Source organism: Atractosteus spatula, chromosome 1, assembly GCF_055471065.1.
Source record: "Atractosteus spatula isolate fAtrSpa1 chromosome 1, fAtrSpa1.hap1, whole genome shotgun sequence".
Classification (NCBI taxonomy): Eukaryota; Metazoa; Chordata; class Actinopteri; order Semionotiformes; family Lepisosteidae; genus Atractosteus; species Atractosteus spatula.
Window position 1 is genome coordinate 49,487,979 of NC_142706.1, and position 12,154 is coordinate 49,500,132.

Here is a 12,154-nt window from a genome sequence, read left to right on the forward strand (position 1 = left end):
GTTTTTAACATGTATTGACAGCATATTTCCATATTGTCCAAATATTCAACAAATTGATCCAATTCTAACAGAGATGTTTTTAGAAAAACCAACATCACTTTAATTGCTATAATTCAAGGAATACTACATAAACTTAATATGTAATTATTTAGGTGGTGTGAAATGTCTTAGGAAGTATTAATTAAAGAAAGATGGGATGTTCATTCTGCTTTTGAAAACCGCAATACATTCTCTTCTGAGTCATCATTTAAAATGGTTCACAGACTTCATTTTCTTGGTACATCAGTATAATTCACTTCTTTCAGGTTGGAAATCAGTTTTATAACTCTTACCCAGCCCTCTTTTTTAAGTCCAGGTGATAAAATGGCATACAGTTTAATATTCTAGCTGTCATCTAACAAGGGTATAACTTCAACATACCTGCGTATGACTTGGATACATTTCTGTGCTGAAAATAAGGCCCATTGTATTAACACTTTTTTTTTACCATGTTTTGAGTTTCTGCCATTTATATTGTTTTTATTACTATATTATCTATATTTTTTAATAAGTGTATTTTACAGAGCTCTAATAATAAAACAACAGGCTCAATACATAGCATTAAACATAGAACACCCACAAAGAGACATACATGAAAGCTTGTCAAATTGCAACAAAATGCAAATTGATCCTACTTGATTCTGAGTGTTTTTGAGAAAGACATTTCCAGGCTCACCCTTTCAATATGATTTAGCCAATCTAATCTTATGCCCTAAACTTATTATTTTTTCCTATGAGTTTTCGGGGTTAGCGTTTCACTGGTTGCTTTATCAAACCTAAATGCAGTACTATGAAATCTAGCTGAATAAAAATAATCAATTTTCTCAATAAAGTTATACGCGCCTGTCAAGAAAAACCTAGCCCTTGATATCCAAGTCCATTATCCTTTGAACATAAGGATAGATTAGGAAGGAAAGGAGGCAATTCGGCCATCTAACAAATTTTTGTTAACATAAGTACAGCATACAACAAAACCTCAGTATTTATGAGCATTAGGTACACTTAAGACTCTAAGAATGATGATTTTGCAAATGTGGAATACAACACCTAATGGAGAAAACAGGACAGCGAAGCGTGTCAAAAGAGGATTTCTGTAGTAATGTTTTTATTTTAACTTAAGAATTACAGAAATAGTGCCAGCACTTATCGGTAAAAAGTATTTAATGAAAATGAACTGTAAACTTTAAACTGTTTTCAAGTTGTTGCAAATGTAAACAAATAAATTAGATCACCAATACATTATAGCTTACTCTGTATTAGGAACAAGTAATAGGTTTATTCCACGCTGAAAAGAGAAGAAAGAAAACACAACGTTTCGCCCTTGAAGCCTTCTTCAGGTGTGAAGAAGCCTCACACCCGAAGAAGGCTCCACAGCCGAAACGTTGCGTTTTCTTTCTTCTCTTTTCAGCATGGAATAAACCTATTACTTGTTCCTTTGCAGCCTACACATGCTGACGCAGCTACCCACCTGAACTACTCTGCATTAGTGTTTCTTTCATTCTTAATAAAGCGTATCTTCTTCCCTTTTTTTACACAGTTTTTATTACTTTTATAAATACAGCACTACTTTACTGTAATAAAGTTTATCCACACAAATGCAGATAAACTAGTCACTAATAAATATCTGCAAAATTGTGAATGTAGTACTTTGCCAAACCTTGTGAATATCAAAGTTATATTGTATATGCATATCTAAAGTGTCTTGGTAACTACAAGGGTCCAGTGAGATGTTTTAAGTACACAAACACAGGTATGCAAGTTTAAATTAAAACACAAAGGGCAACACTTACACAGCACATAGGATACGCAGAATTTTGCTCTTGTAATTTGGAAGGTCAGCCTCCAGGACGCCTGCCAGGCCCTCTAAGTTGCTTTCCAATGAAGACGTACTCTAAGGATGGGCACATTCAAGCACAGTTATGATACAAATCCAATCCCATGTTAGATTTGCTGAAAAACCTGCCACTTTGCAACATACAGGCTAGGTGTGCTAATATATCAGAGAACACTTTCACTAGATCATCGAGTTCAGGTTTCCACAAAACGTTATATACACAACACTGCAATATGCACACAATGCTGTAAGGAAGCGCTTCACAAAAGCTTGGAAATGCAGTAAATCCATATTCTTAAATACCACGACATTCAACTTGTGAGCAGGCAGTATTTTGAAAAGAAAGGTTAACATGTTTTAAGAAAGTAAATTATCAGATAAAAACAAGCCCAGTTTGTGATTAGTAAATGGTACGACTACCAGCTTAATTAATTAAAAGTGTTATTTCAATTGTAAATAAGTGCAAAAGTTACCTTTTCGCCTACTCTGCATATTAGTGACTCAAGACGATCTTCGATTTCAATGGGTTCTGATGTTCTTCTCCGTTTATGAGGTTGCCCTCCTATTAGAAAGAACACTATATGAAACAGTATGCTTATCAACATTCTAAGTTGCATATGCTCAAAGAAAGCGAGGAGAACATAGATTGCCTTGGAGAAAGAATCTCAAGAGAAATCTGAACTGAAGAATTTTGTATTATATCAAGAAATCCCAGTTAGATTACTTAAACTCTAATTGCAATGCTAACCTAAGGGGGAAAAAAACTTAATGAGCCAAAATGTTACTCAAGGCAATTATTTTTAAATTACAAGGAAAAGAAAATGTAATAGCACAATTAAAGGTGGTTTAAATCATCATACAACTTTATGTATTCTTCTCAAAAATATATTATTTTAAAATTCATGTTAATTTAAAGTTACTTACGGTCCCTGGTTACTAGACACACAAGGAAAACAAAGCTGTAGCCTACAGTCTATGCAACATTCAATCTACTCTGCATTATCAAATGTTTTCCGTATTTATGTTCATACATATGCTATACAGATAACTGTAATTTGTGGGCTATTTGGAGTAGCTAATGTATTGCAGGAAGAAAAACCCCCACTCAGAAGTGCAACATTTGAATCAAACATTATATCTGCCATAGAAAGTATTCAAGGACCCTAAATGAATGAGCGGTAGCTTTGATCTCTATGCACTTATTCCCACACGAGTATAAATGAAAAATTCATAAGTTAATTATTACATTATCAGAAAGACAGCAATTAACTTTTGCGAAGTTCGATTTATCCGCTCCAAATGGGAAAAATGGGCATTCTGCTTATTTTTTCACTTCCTACTAAAATAGCGAGGCTTAGTTTATTACCGGCCATATCATAACCGATAACGATTTTCTCAATTAAAAACTGCTTTGCATCACTTTCTTTGGTTAGACGTAAACAAAATTTCACAGCACATCGATCGACAGTGGACAGCCATGTATCAGAAGTGGACAGTGCCTCAATTACAAAACTAATACAAAAACCACCTACCATCATTCTCATCACTGTGCCGCCTCCTTGACATTTTTTTATTTAATTATAAAGGTAAATCCTCTAAAGATGTAACAGAGTTCAGTCGGTCCCCTTATTCAAACGTCTTGATCTTGTACTTGCAGCGCGAAATCCGCCTAGGTAAAAACGCTCCACACGCCTCTAGAAACAACAGCTCCTCACACACACACAGCCTCAAACGCCGCAATATGGCGCTGAAGTTGAACACAATCTCATCCGGAGGACAGGCGGCCTGTCACAGGAAACACTTCCCTGGTTCAAGTAGGGTGGCGTGTAATGCCATTTGTCCTCCGTAGGAGCTGACGCTGTAAGGTGCGACAAGTTTTTATAACTTTTGCAATTTCTTTCTATTCGGTTGCCTTTTTAAAAACTGACGAGACGTGAAAGAGGATGTAAGACGATGATTACGAGATTTTAGTTGTATTAGTGAGAGTAGTTGCGTGGTGTACACACAGATGTGTAGTTTTGTGGTATGGTGGCAGAATAAATATTGTCTTAATCTAATGTGAATCAAGTACTGCGGACAGACTATATGGAGAACTCTGGGCTAAAAGACCCAGGATAATAAGGGTATTATAGAACAGCTGATTCTGGGGTTTTTGCCGTCTCTGATTATATGTGCTTCACACATGCAAGGTTAGACATAAAAATAAACGATAGCCTCTCAGTAAACACGATCCTCTGCAATGTGTTAACGTGAAAAGTAAGTTAAGCACACTGAAAATCGAAGTTTCATAATTTATATTTATACGCAACGTTTTTACACGTCGAGGAAACGTAAATTGTTGGACATTTCTGTGTTGTACACTTAGAAAAAAAACAGAAGATAGTAAAATGGGGACCTGTAGACGGATAGCTAGCGTGGCAGTTGTTGCTGCCGCAGCTCTTGGGTCCTGGGTTGGATTATTCCGTGTGGAGTTTGCTCTCTCTGTGTTTGTCATGGGATTTCTCTGTGTGCTCCGTTTACTTTTGCCTCCCGTGAGATGATGGCTAGGTTCGTTTGGGACAATTCACAATATTCATTCTCCCTGGTCCTGTGATGAGTTCTCAGTCCTACCTTGTGCCCTGTGCTTTCAGGATAAATGGATAAATTACTGGTTTACATTTGTTTATTATTTTCTCTTGGTATTCAGTTTCACTTTTAGGCTGCAATTCCATTGCCCTTTATCTTTCATGAGAGTCATCTTGGATGTCTTTTTAGAAGCTGTTTTTAGAAGGAACCTTTAGCATTAAGAATTATATTCTAACCACAATCAGTGCAGAGAATTACCCGCAGCTTATATTAACTGAAACAACAATAATGCGCTAAATAAAATACTACTTTCTTTATAGATTCGAAGTTATTGCTTTATTGTTTAAAATGTTTTAGATGCTGTGTTTTTTGTGGTTGTGTTTTCTTAGTTATTTAAAATTGTGATCTATTTTTAATAAATGTTAATTAAATCCACAGATCTATGTAGTCTGTTCTAACATAGACTGGTTTGGCTTATTACATGACAAAGCAATATCTTTATTTCTGTTCTAACAGCAATTCTGTTCACCTTCCTCTGGTCTTTTACAGGAGGCTGAAGAGACCTTTTGAACATCAGAAATGTCTTCAGCCTCTGGTATTCTTGAAGATGAACCTGGCACTCTGTTGTTTTCTGAGCTCGATGATGAGAACTTTACCAACAAAACTCCAAATCTCTCAAAAGCCCCACATGAAGCTTGCTTACGTAAAATGTTTCCATATGCAAAGAAAAGGGTAAGATGTTCACTTATGGTGGGTTTCAGGTTTTCTGCTTAGTGTGGAAGGGAGATCTTTTTTGTTTTTATCTTTATCATAATAATTCATAATTTCTTACATTTTATATAAAACGTTTCTGGACACCCCACTCAAAGTGCTTTCAAGGTAATGGGGACTCTCCTCTACCACCATCAATGTGCAGCATCCATCTTTAAAGCTACACAGGTCACTGTACAAATTCATTTCATAATAGATTATCATTTGATATTTGAATATTAAACCCTTGAGTATTGAAGAATTTGTTTTCTTGATTTAAGGAAATGGTAATAAGGATCCAGTAATTTCCATGATCACTTGTACTGGCAAACTTAATCAAAAAGAATTGACAGAACATTTTTTACCATGACCAAGGGAGTGTCACAGAACTATAATGACAGAGTTTGCTGAAGCCCTTTCTGGAGCTACTGAGATCGAGTGACCTCATGTACCGCCCCTCTGTGACTACACTGGCTCACTGTATGCACAGCGACATAGGTTTTTTTTTTTGGCAAGTTGAGAGAATATAGTGATTTGGACACAAAATTAAAATTAATTTGAATTGAAGTGGTTTTAACGTGTTATGTAGTAACATACTGACAGACTGTTAAGCTCACACATAAGTAGTAATTATTATTATATTTTCCATTGAGCAAAGCAAATGGTGGTAAAGAGCAGGCTTGAATGCTCATAAGTGAGGATGTATCCAAGTAAATGCAACACGACTGACTGAGTGATTTTTCTTTGAAGGCATTTGCCACTTTTGTGGACTCGAAGAAAGTTTCAGCATCTGGTTCAGATTCGCGTTCTGCTCAGTCAGACAAGCACTGGCAGTGTTGCGACCAAACCTTCAAGGATCCTGCTTCCATCCACAAGCACGTTGCCAGGGCACATGATTCGGAGATTCAGGAACACACAAAGGCCATTCTGACGCTCCTGGGGAGCAGAGGCAACGTGAAAGAGTGCAACACGTCAGCCCAACCTGCGGCAGAGGAGGCAGTGGAAGTAATGGACATGCAGCTCTGGCTTCCGGACATCAGTTACTTAAGCGAGGCAGAGCTTGATGGGTAAAGATGTTTGGTTCTGTTCTTAAGCACTATAAAAATATATCACAGTTCAAAAGCCCAATTTGCTTTACAAAACATGAAAGACGTACACTAATGCATGGTGGTGAGTACATTGATAGCGAGTCTGGATTGTTGCAGTTATAATGAAACAGTGTGAAAATGTCACTCTGGTTTGTGAATATATTGAATTTTCATGGTTCTGTCCCCTATTTCTGGCCAGGGGACCAGGTGAAGTGCTGCTGTATTACTGCTATTGCGAAGTGGAGGAACCCCACCAAATCTGTGCTTGGCAGAAGGCACTGTGCCAAAAATTGCACCTAAAAGGCAAGGTAGGAAGATACCAAGAGATCAGGTCTTGAATTCACTCAGTACTGTCTTCAGTCTGTACTGTAGTGTTTGTTGTTCTCTATATTTATGTGTATGTTGGTCCTGTGCCTTTTCCTACCAATTCTAAACTTGTAAGTGCCTTTATTTCTACCATTCAAGGCTGTTAGAGACACAAAAACTCATTTCACTCACTTCTGTGATGTAATTAGGAAAAATAAACGAGTGCCCTCACTGCAAGATAACTAGATCAGGTCCCACTCGTTCAGTCACAGATCTCCTTTGACACCGCAAAGCCATTGCTGTTTGTTTTCATACAAAGTCCATAAGTCTATATTTCTCTGTAGATTCGAGTTGCCACAGAAGGAATTAATGGAACACTAGGAGGCAGCAAAGTGGCTACCGGATTATATATTAAGGCAATGCTTTCCCACCCTGTATTCAAAATCATGTGCCTGGATGATTTCAAGGTAAGAAGATATCAACATTTTTTCTACTTCTCTAATGAATGTGCATATTGAGTGAAAAGATATAATAGGATGATGCAGAACTGGGATAAGGTTGTAATCACAGTTCTTTTTATTTGAAACTGGACACATATTTTCATGTTGTTTTTCTCACATGTGGTGAATTAATTGATGAATTACTTAACTGGTGTAAGGCCAAGTCATACTCTCACATGGGTTTAATTTAGACTAAAAAGGCATTCACTGTTTTCTCAGTGTTTTGTGCAGGTTTTTTATGATATATGACTTTTAAAAAAAATATTATTGAGTAAAATATAATTTAAGTGACACTACACAAAATGTTGATGATCCATTTTCACTATTTATCGCTATTGCAGAGATGTAAGCATCTGCTCTCATCCATCCCATGGTTTAAGAGCTGAAACATTTATTTTTAAAACTATGTTTTTATATTCAGCATGCATTTTAGCAAGAAAGGAAATGTACATAAATGAAAAATGTTCAACTATTATATGCTCTTCAAAGGTCTTTGCATTTGGGTTGTCTTAATTTGTATGCGGTAAGCTTTGAAATGATTGAATTTGGAGACCTCTTAAGCACAAAGGCCTTTATTTGCACCATCAGTCCCATTTGTTATGGCAAAGGGTGTCATCTTGTTTGCACCAATGGGCCTTAAGACCTCTTTACCTGCATAGTTAAGAGCCCTAGATGTTTTTTGTCAGCAAGTATTTCACCACTCATGTGCCAGGTTACACTGTGTGCCTTGACAGACCAGTGAGGGTGGGGCTCACTGCTTCCTGGACCTGAAGGTGGGAGTGTTTAAAGAAATAGTCCCCATGGGGGTGGACCCAGACATACTCTCTTATAGGCTTGCTGGTAAGCATATTAAAATACGGCTATTATAAGGTGACGGGTAGAGGTTTATCGTCTGCTTAAATATAAAAAGGAAAAAATGTTTTTGCTGTCTAGTCTTGTTCGCAGATACATTAGAATTTTGGTTTAAATTTGGTCAAAACAAGTATCTCTAGATCTAGACGCCAAAGATCATCTTTAAAAGTTTCATTGCTATTTAAGCTTTGTATTAATTGTACCACAGGCTACAACTGATTTTTTCAGCTATATAAAATAGAGCTTTTTTTATCCTTTGTGAATGCAGTGTATCTATTTCTGGATGTAAAATGGGAGACACATTATGTTTTTTATTCTGAATCTGTGTTCATTTTCGTGCAGGAACCCATTTAGAACCAAAGGAGTTTCACAAGGAAGTTGAAGCTTTTTTATCTAAATATGAATCTTGCAATGACACAATTTTGTTGGACTGCAGGAACTTTTATGAGAGCAAAATAGTGAGTATTCAACTGCAGGTTTCATATCTAGTTTCTACTAAATACTTGTTTTGCTTTCAACTTGTTGGAAATGCAGTGTTTTAAATAAAGGTCAAGATGTACCAAATTGAACCATTCAACATTACATCCTAATTTAGAATTCAGAAATGACTGTCTTCTATTTAGGCTATAAACTTGAGTTTTCCTCAGCAGCATTTTGACAGATTGTACTATGTCTTAGCATCAACTATTTTGTAGTTATAATTCTCAGGATATTGACAAGCCCTTCACAATACTTTGAAGAGTCCATGTTTTCTCTCTGGGCACATTTTGTGAAGGAAAAATTATCTGTGTTAACACATCATCAGAATGAAATCAAATATGGAGAGTCTGACCCAACAGGCCATCTTCGTAGTGCATAGACTGAAGTATGTGGAAACATACTGTCTTGGATACTGTTAAGATTCCTTAATTTTAAGAATACTGGGATAAATATAAGGATGCTCTTATTTTTTAAGATAAATTGCAACCTTTAACTCTAAAGTGAATAAATGTGGAAGATCCCTACTTGTGGAAGTGTGGCACTGTGGACTTTAACATTAACCACTCTGACACTGGACATAAAACAATAATCCAGGAAGATTTTCTGACCTTATTAACAGGTTGAAAGAAAGACAACATAAGACTTCTTGGAAGGCAACACTACAATAATTAATGTGCACACACACTGACTACCATTGTTTGCAGTTGGTCTCAAAACCTTCTAACATTCACCTACATGGTCTGCTGACCCCTGTCAATCGACGCTGAGCTGAAGACACCCTTTAAGTATACAACCAAGCCGCTTGTGTAAATACCCATATTCCAATCAGTTGACATTAATACTGTTACAGCTGGGGGGGGTCATGTGTCAACATTTGCAGTGCACAGGGTTACAAAGCAAGTAGAAACAATGGAATGAAGCTGAGGTGTTTACTGAACTATAGGGAGTCTGAGAGACATTAATCAAAAGAAATCTCTAGTTTACCTTACTTATTTAAATGTAATGGTAAATCATAAAGAGTCATCAACAGTCCAAAAACACAGGATAAAAAGACAGGTAGACAGAAACAGAAACACGCCAAGGGAGAAGAGACCAGACCAGGTGTGCCAGGCAAGAGGACCTTGGTTGAATTAATCTTAAAGACCAGATTCTAGCTAAGTAATTGAATCTTGGTTAAGGGAGCTTGCCTTTCTGTTGTTTTAGGAAACTCTGATTTCATTTGTAAGCAGTCTTATCTATAAAAACATTCTCTTCCGGTTAGTGAATGCATTTTTTAGAATAGGGAGATTTTTCCATTCTCTCTGAGTGAATCTTGATTTATAGGAATGGAGATGTAATTCTGGGTGTATTCTGTTTTATTTGGGATGCAAGTTTAGGTTTAAATCTCTCCTTGGCCTGTTAGGCATTATACGGAATTTATAAGTACTGGGTTAGCAATCTGGGTTTTTTAGGTTGGTTAGGATGGAGGCCTCTGAGACACCTGGTTTGTAAATAGGGTAACTTGTAAGTTTTGATGTTGTGTGTTGTTAAGTTTGGGTTATAGACATTGTTAATTAATATTTGTTTATTGTAGTTTCCCACTGATTTATTACACTTTCACCAGAGCTGTGCTAGAAAACAAAGGTGCCTCTCACTATAGTCGGTATAGTCAGAGGCACTTTTGTTTTCACTAACGTATATTCTTGGCTTATCTTTTACAATTTGGGAATTATGATTATATATTTTTAGTAATGATTATCCCACTCTGTATTCTATTTTCTTAACCTTCCTCTATTTGTAACAGTACAATTATCAGTTTCTTGATGTGCTATTTATTTCTGATTTCAATAAAGTGCTGAAGAAACCATATGCATTTTTTTTAGGGTCAGTTCACTAAATGCCTAGCCCCAGATATTCGAAAATTCAGCTATTTTCCAGATTATGTAGACAAGAACCTGGAGCTCTTCAGGGGTAAGAAGGTGCTGATGTACTGCACTGGGGGTATCCGCTGTGAACGAGGTTCTGCCTATCTCCGCTCAAAGGTCAGGAGAAAAATTTTCTCTAATGCTTTAATATAACTACTTATTATGTTTAATCTTATTCAGCTTTCGAGAAGAACATTTTTTGTAGAAGATGTTTTGTTAACCAGTAATTTAAGCTAAATAAGTATACACAGTAACATGACACATCTCAGTGAGATAATGTACGTTACTTTAATTATTTTTGTATATTGCTGTTGAAGTTACCACTGTGTCATACTGTGTTAAATTAGGCATAAACAATTGATGTAGAAATAAAAATGAAAGTTAAATAGCATGTGTTGAAGATTTAGGTGTGTTGCTTTGTAAATATGCCATAGTTTTTGTTTTGTAAATAATATGCTCAATTTGTTTTCCTCCATTTTTTCTTATAATTCTTGTACTTGAAACTCTGAGCTGTACTCAGCTCAGTAGAACATCAGTTAACGCAGTTAAAATGAAGTGCCATCAAAAACCTTATTGCCTTTGATTTTTCAAATCTTAATTTTGTTCTCTGACTTTTATCCCCATTGATATACTGCTATAGGATGTGTGTAAGGAAATTTACCAGTTGAAAGGTGGCATTCATAAGTATTTGGAGCACTTCCCAGAGGGTTTCTACCATGGAAAGCTCTTTGTGTTTGATGAGCGCTATGCTATTGCCACTGGCAGTGACATAATCTCAGGTCAGTATTCCCTAAAAAGAATTATGTGACAGCTGTATCATAAATAACTGTTAAAAAAACTAGCTTCTAGTTAAAAAAATAAAACTGAACTTAGATCTGGAATTAACCTGTCTGAAATTCTCAATGTCTCATTTGTTGAATTATGCATTAATTCCAAAGTTTTGATTAAAATATTCAATGGATAGAAATGCATATGCATGATTTGTAAATCAACGGAATGGGACATTATTGGAAGGGAATAAAATACTCTTGCAAGGCACTATATAGGAAAGTAGGTAATTTTGCTTCTGTCTACATTGATTGCTTAGTACAGTATATAGCCTATTCTGTTATCAAGGATGTCTCTCATGCAAGATTTTGAGACATTTAATTTTTAATTACTATAACAAAATGATTGTTCATAACATTTATGGAAAATAATAATGATATAAATTCATTGAAGACTTGTCAACTCATGGCTCTTGTTTTTTTTCTAGAATGCAGGTACTGTGGCACACCATGGGACCAGTATCAGTTGTGCTCCACACACTTCTGCTGTCAGCTTGTCTTGTCATGCCCAGCCTGTCGCCAGCAAGGCCGTACAGCCTGCTGCTCTGTCTGCCAGGGCAAGGACTGGAGACAGGGAGAGCCTGAGGAGAGAGCGCTTTCAGACCATCGGCTGAAGGAGGAGTGTGAGTGCACAGACAGACGTCCACGAGTTCCCTGTGATGCACTTTGACAGGCCTGCCTTCAGACCCAAGAAGCTCAAACTAATCCAGAGTACAGAGATATCAAGAAATACCACACCTCAAAATCTAGAAGAAAAATCCAGGAAAGAACTAGATTATTAACTGTTTGTGGCCACAAAGAACACCAATCCATCAGAAACGGACTGTATCTTATTTAAATGGTAATGCATGCCAGACGAAACTTCTCTCCATGACAGTAGAGCTAAACTAGGTGAAACTGTTTTATCTCTTTTCTTGATGAAAGCCAGTCAATTGTACTAAGTGGGCTTCTGTCTGATGAAGTTAATCATTTTACAAGCTAATAATTAAATGAATTATTTTACACACAA

At 36.4% G+C, this 12,154-nt stretch overlaps 2 protein-coding genes across 3 annotated transcripts in view; one reads left to right on the forward strand and one right to left on the reverse strand.

Annotated features, from left to right (window-relative positions):
- ncbp1 (nuclear cap binding protein subunit 1) overlaps positions 1 to 3,604 on the reverse strand; it is a 30,495-nt gene extending 26,891 nt beyond the window's left edge. Inside the window, exons 1-3 of the mRNA XM_088918045.1 lie at positions 3,406 to 3,604; positions 2,347 to 2,435; positions 1,830 to 1,930 (exon numbers count right to left, since the gene is read on the reverse strand). Of these exons, the coding sequence (XP_088774171.1) occupies positions 1,830 to 1,930; positions 2,347 to 2,435; positions 3,406 to 3,439 (224 nt within the window). The 5' untranslated portion in view covers positions 3,440 to 3,604. The remainder of the gene's footprint in view (positions 1 to 1,829; positions 1,931 to 2,346; positions 2,436 to 3,405) is intronic.
- Positions 3,605 to 3,677: 73 nt separating this feature from the next.
- tstd2 (thiosulfate sulfurtransferase like domain containing 2) lies at positions 3,678 to 12,154 on the forward strand. 2 transcript variants are annotated; one of them, XM_088919805.1, is made up of 10 exons: positions 3,678 to 3,738; positions 4,988 to 5,170; positions 5,939 to 6,255; positions 6,476 to 6,584; positions 6,927 to 7,049; positions 7,817 to 7,922; positions 8,277 to 8,392; positions 10,277 to 10,435; positions 10,959 to 11,097; positions 11,574 to 12,154. In XM_088919805.1, exons 2-10 carry the CDS (start codon positions 5,018 to 5,020, stop codon positions 11,813 to 11,815), a joined length of 1,464 nt encoding a protein of 487 aa, XP_088775931.1. In that variant the 5' UTR covers positions 3,678 to 3,738; positions 4,988 to 5,017; the 3' UTR covers positions 11,816 to 12,154. The 2 variants fall into 2 exon arrangements, with proteins under 2 accessions (XP_088775931.1, XP_088775932.1); XM_088919806.1 differs by lacking the exon at positions 3,678 to 3,738 and adding an exon at positions 4,098 to 4,129.

Coding starts and splice junctions, on each gene's coding strand:
- tstd2 (XM_088919805.1), top strand. CDS start 5,018: ATGTCTTCAGCCTCTGGTATTCTTGAAGATGAACCTGGCACTCTGTTG. Junction 8,393..10,276: donor ACTTTTATGAGAGCAAAATA/GTGAGTATTCAA, acceptor CATTTTTTTTAG/GGTCAGTTCACTAAATGCCT. Junction 10,436..10,958: donor CTGCCTATCTCCGCTCAAAG/GTCAGGAGAAAA, acceptor ATACTGCTATAG/GATGTGTGTAAGGAAATTTA.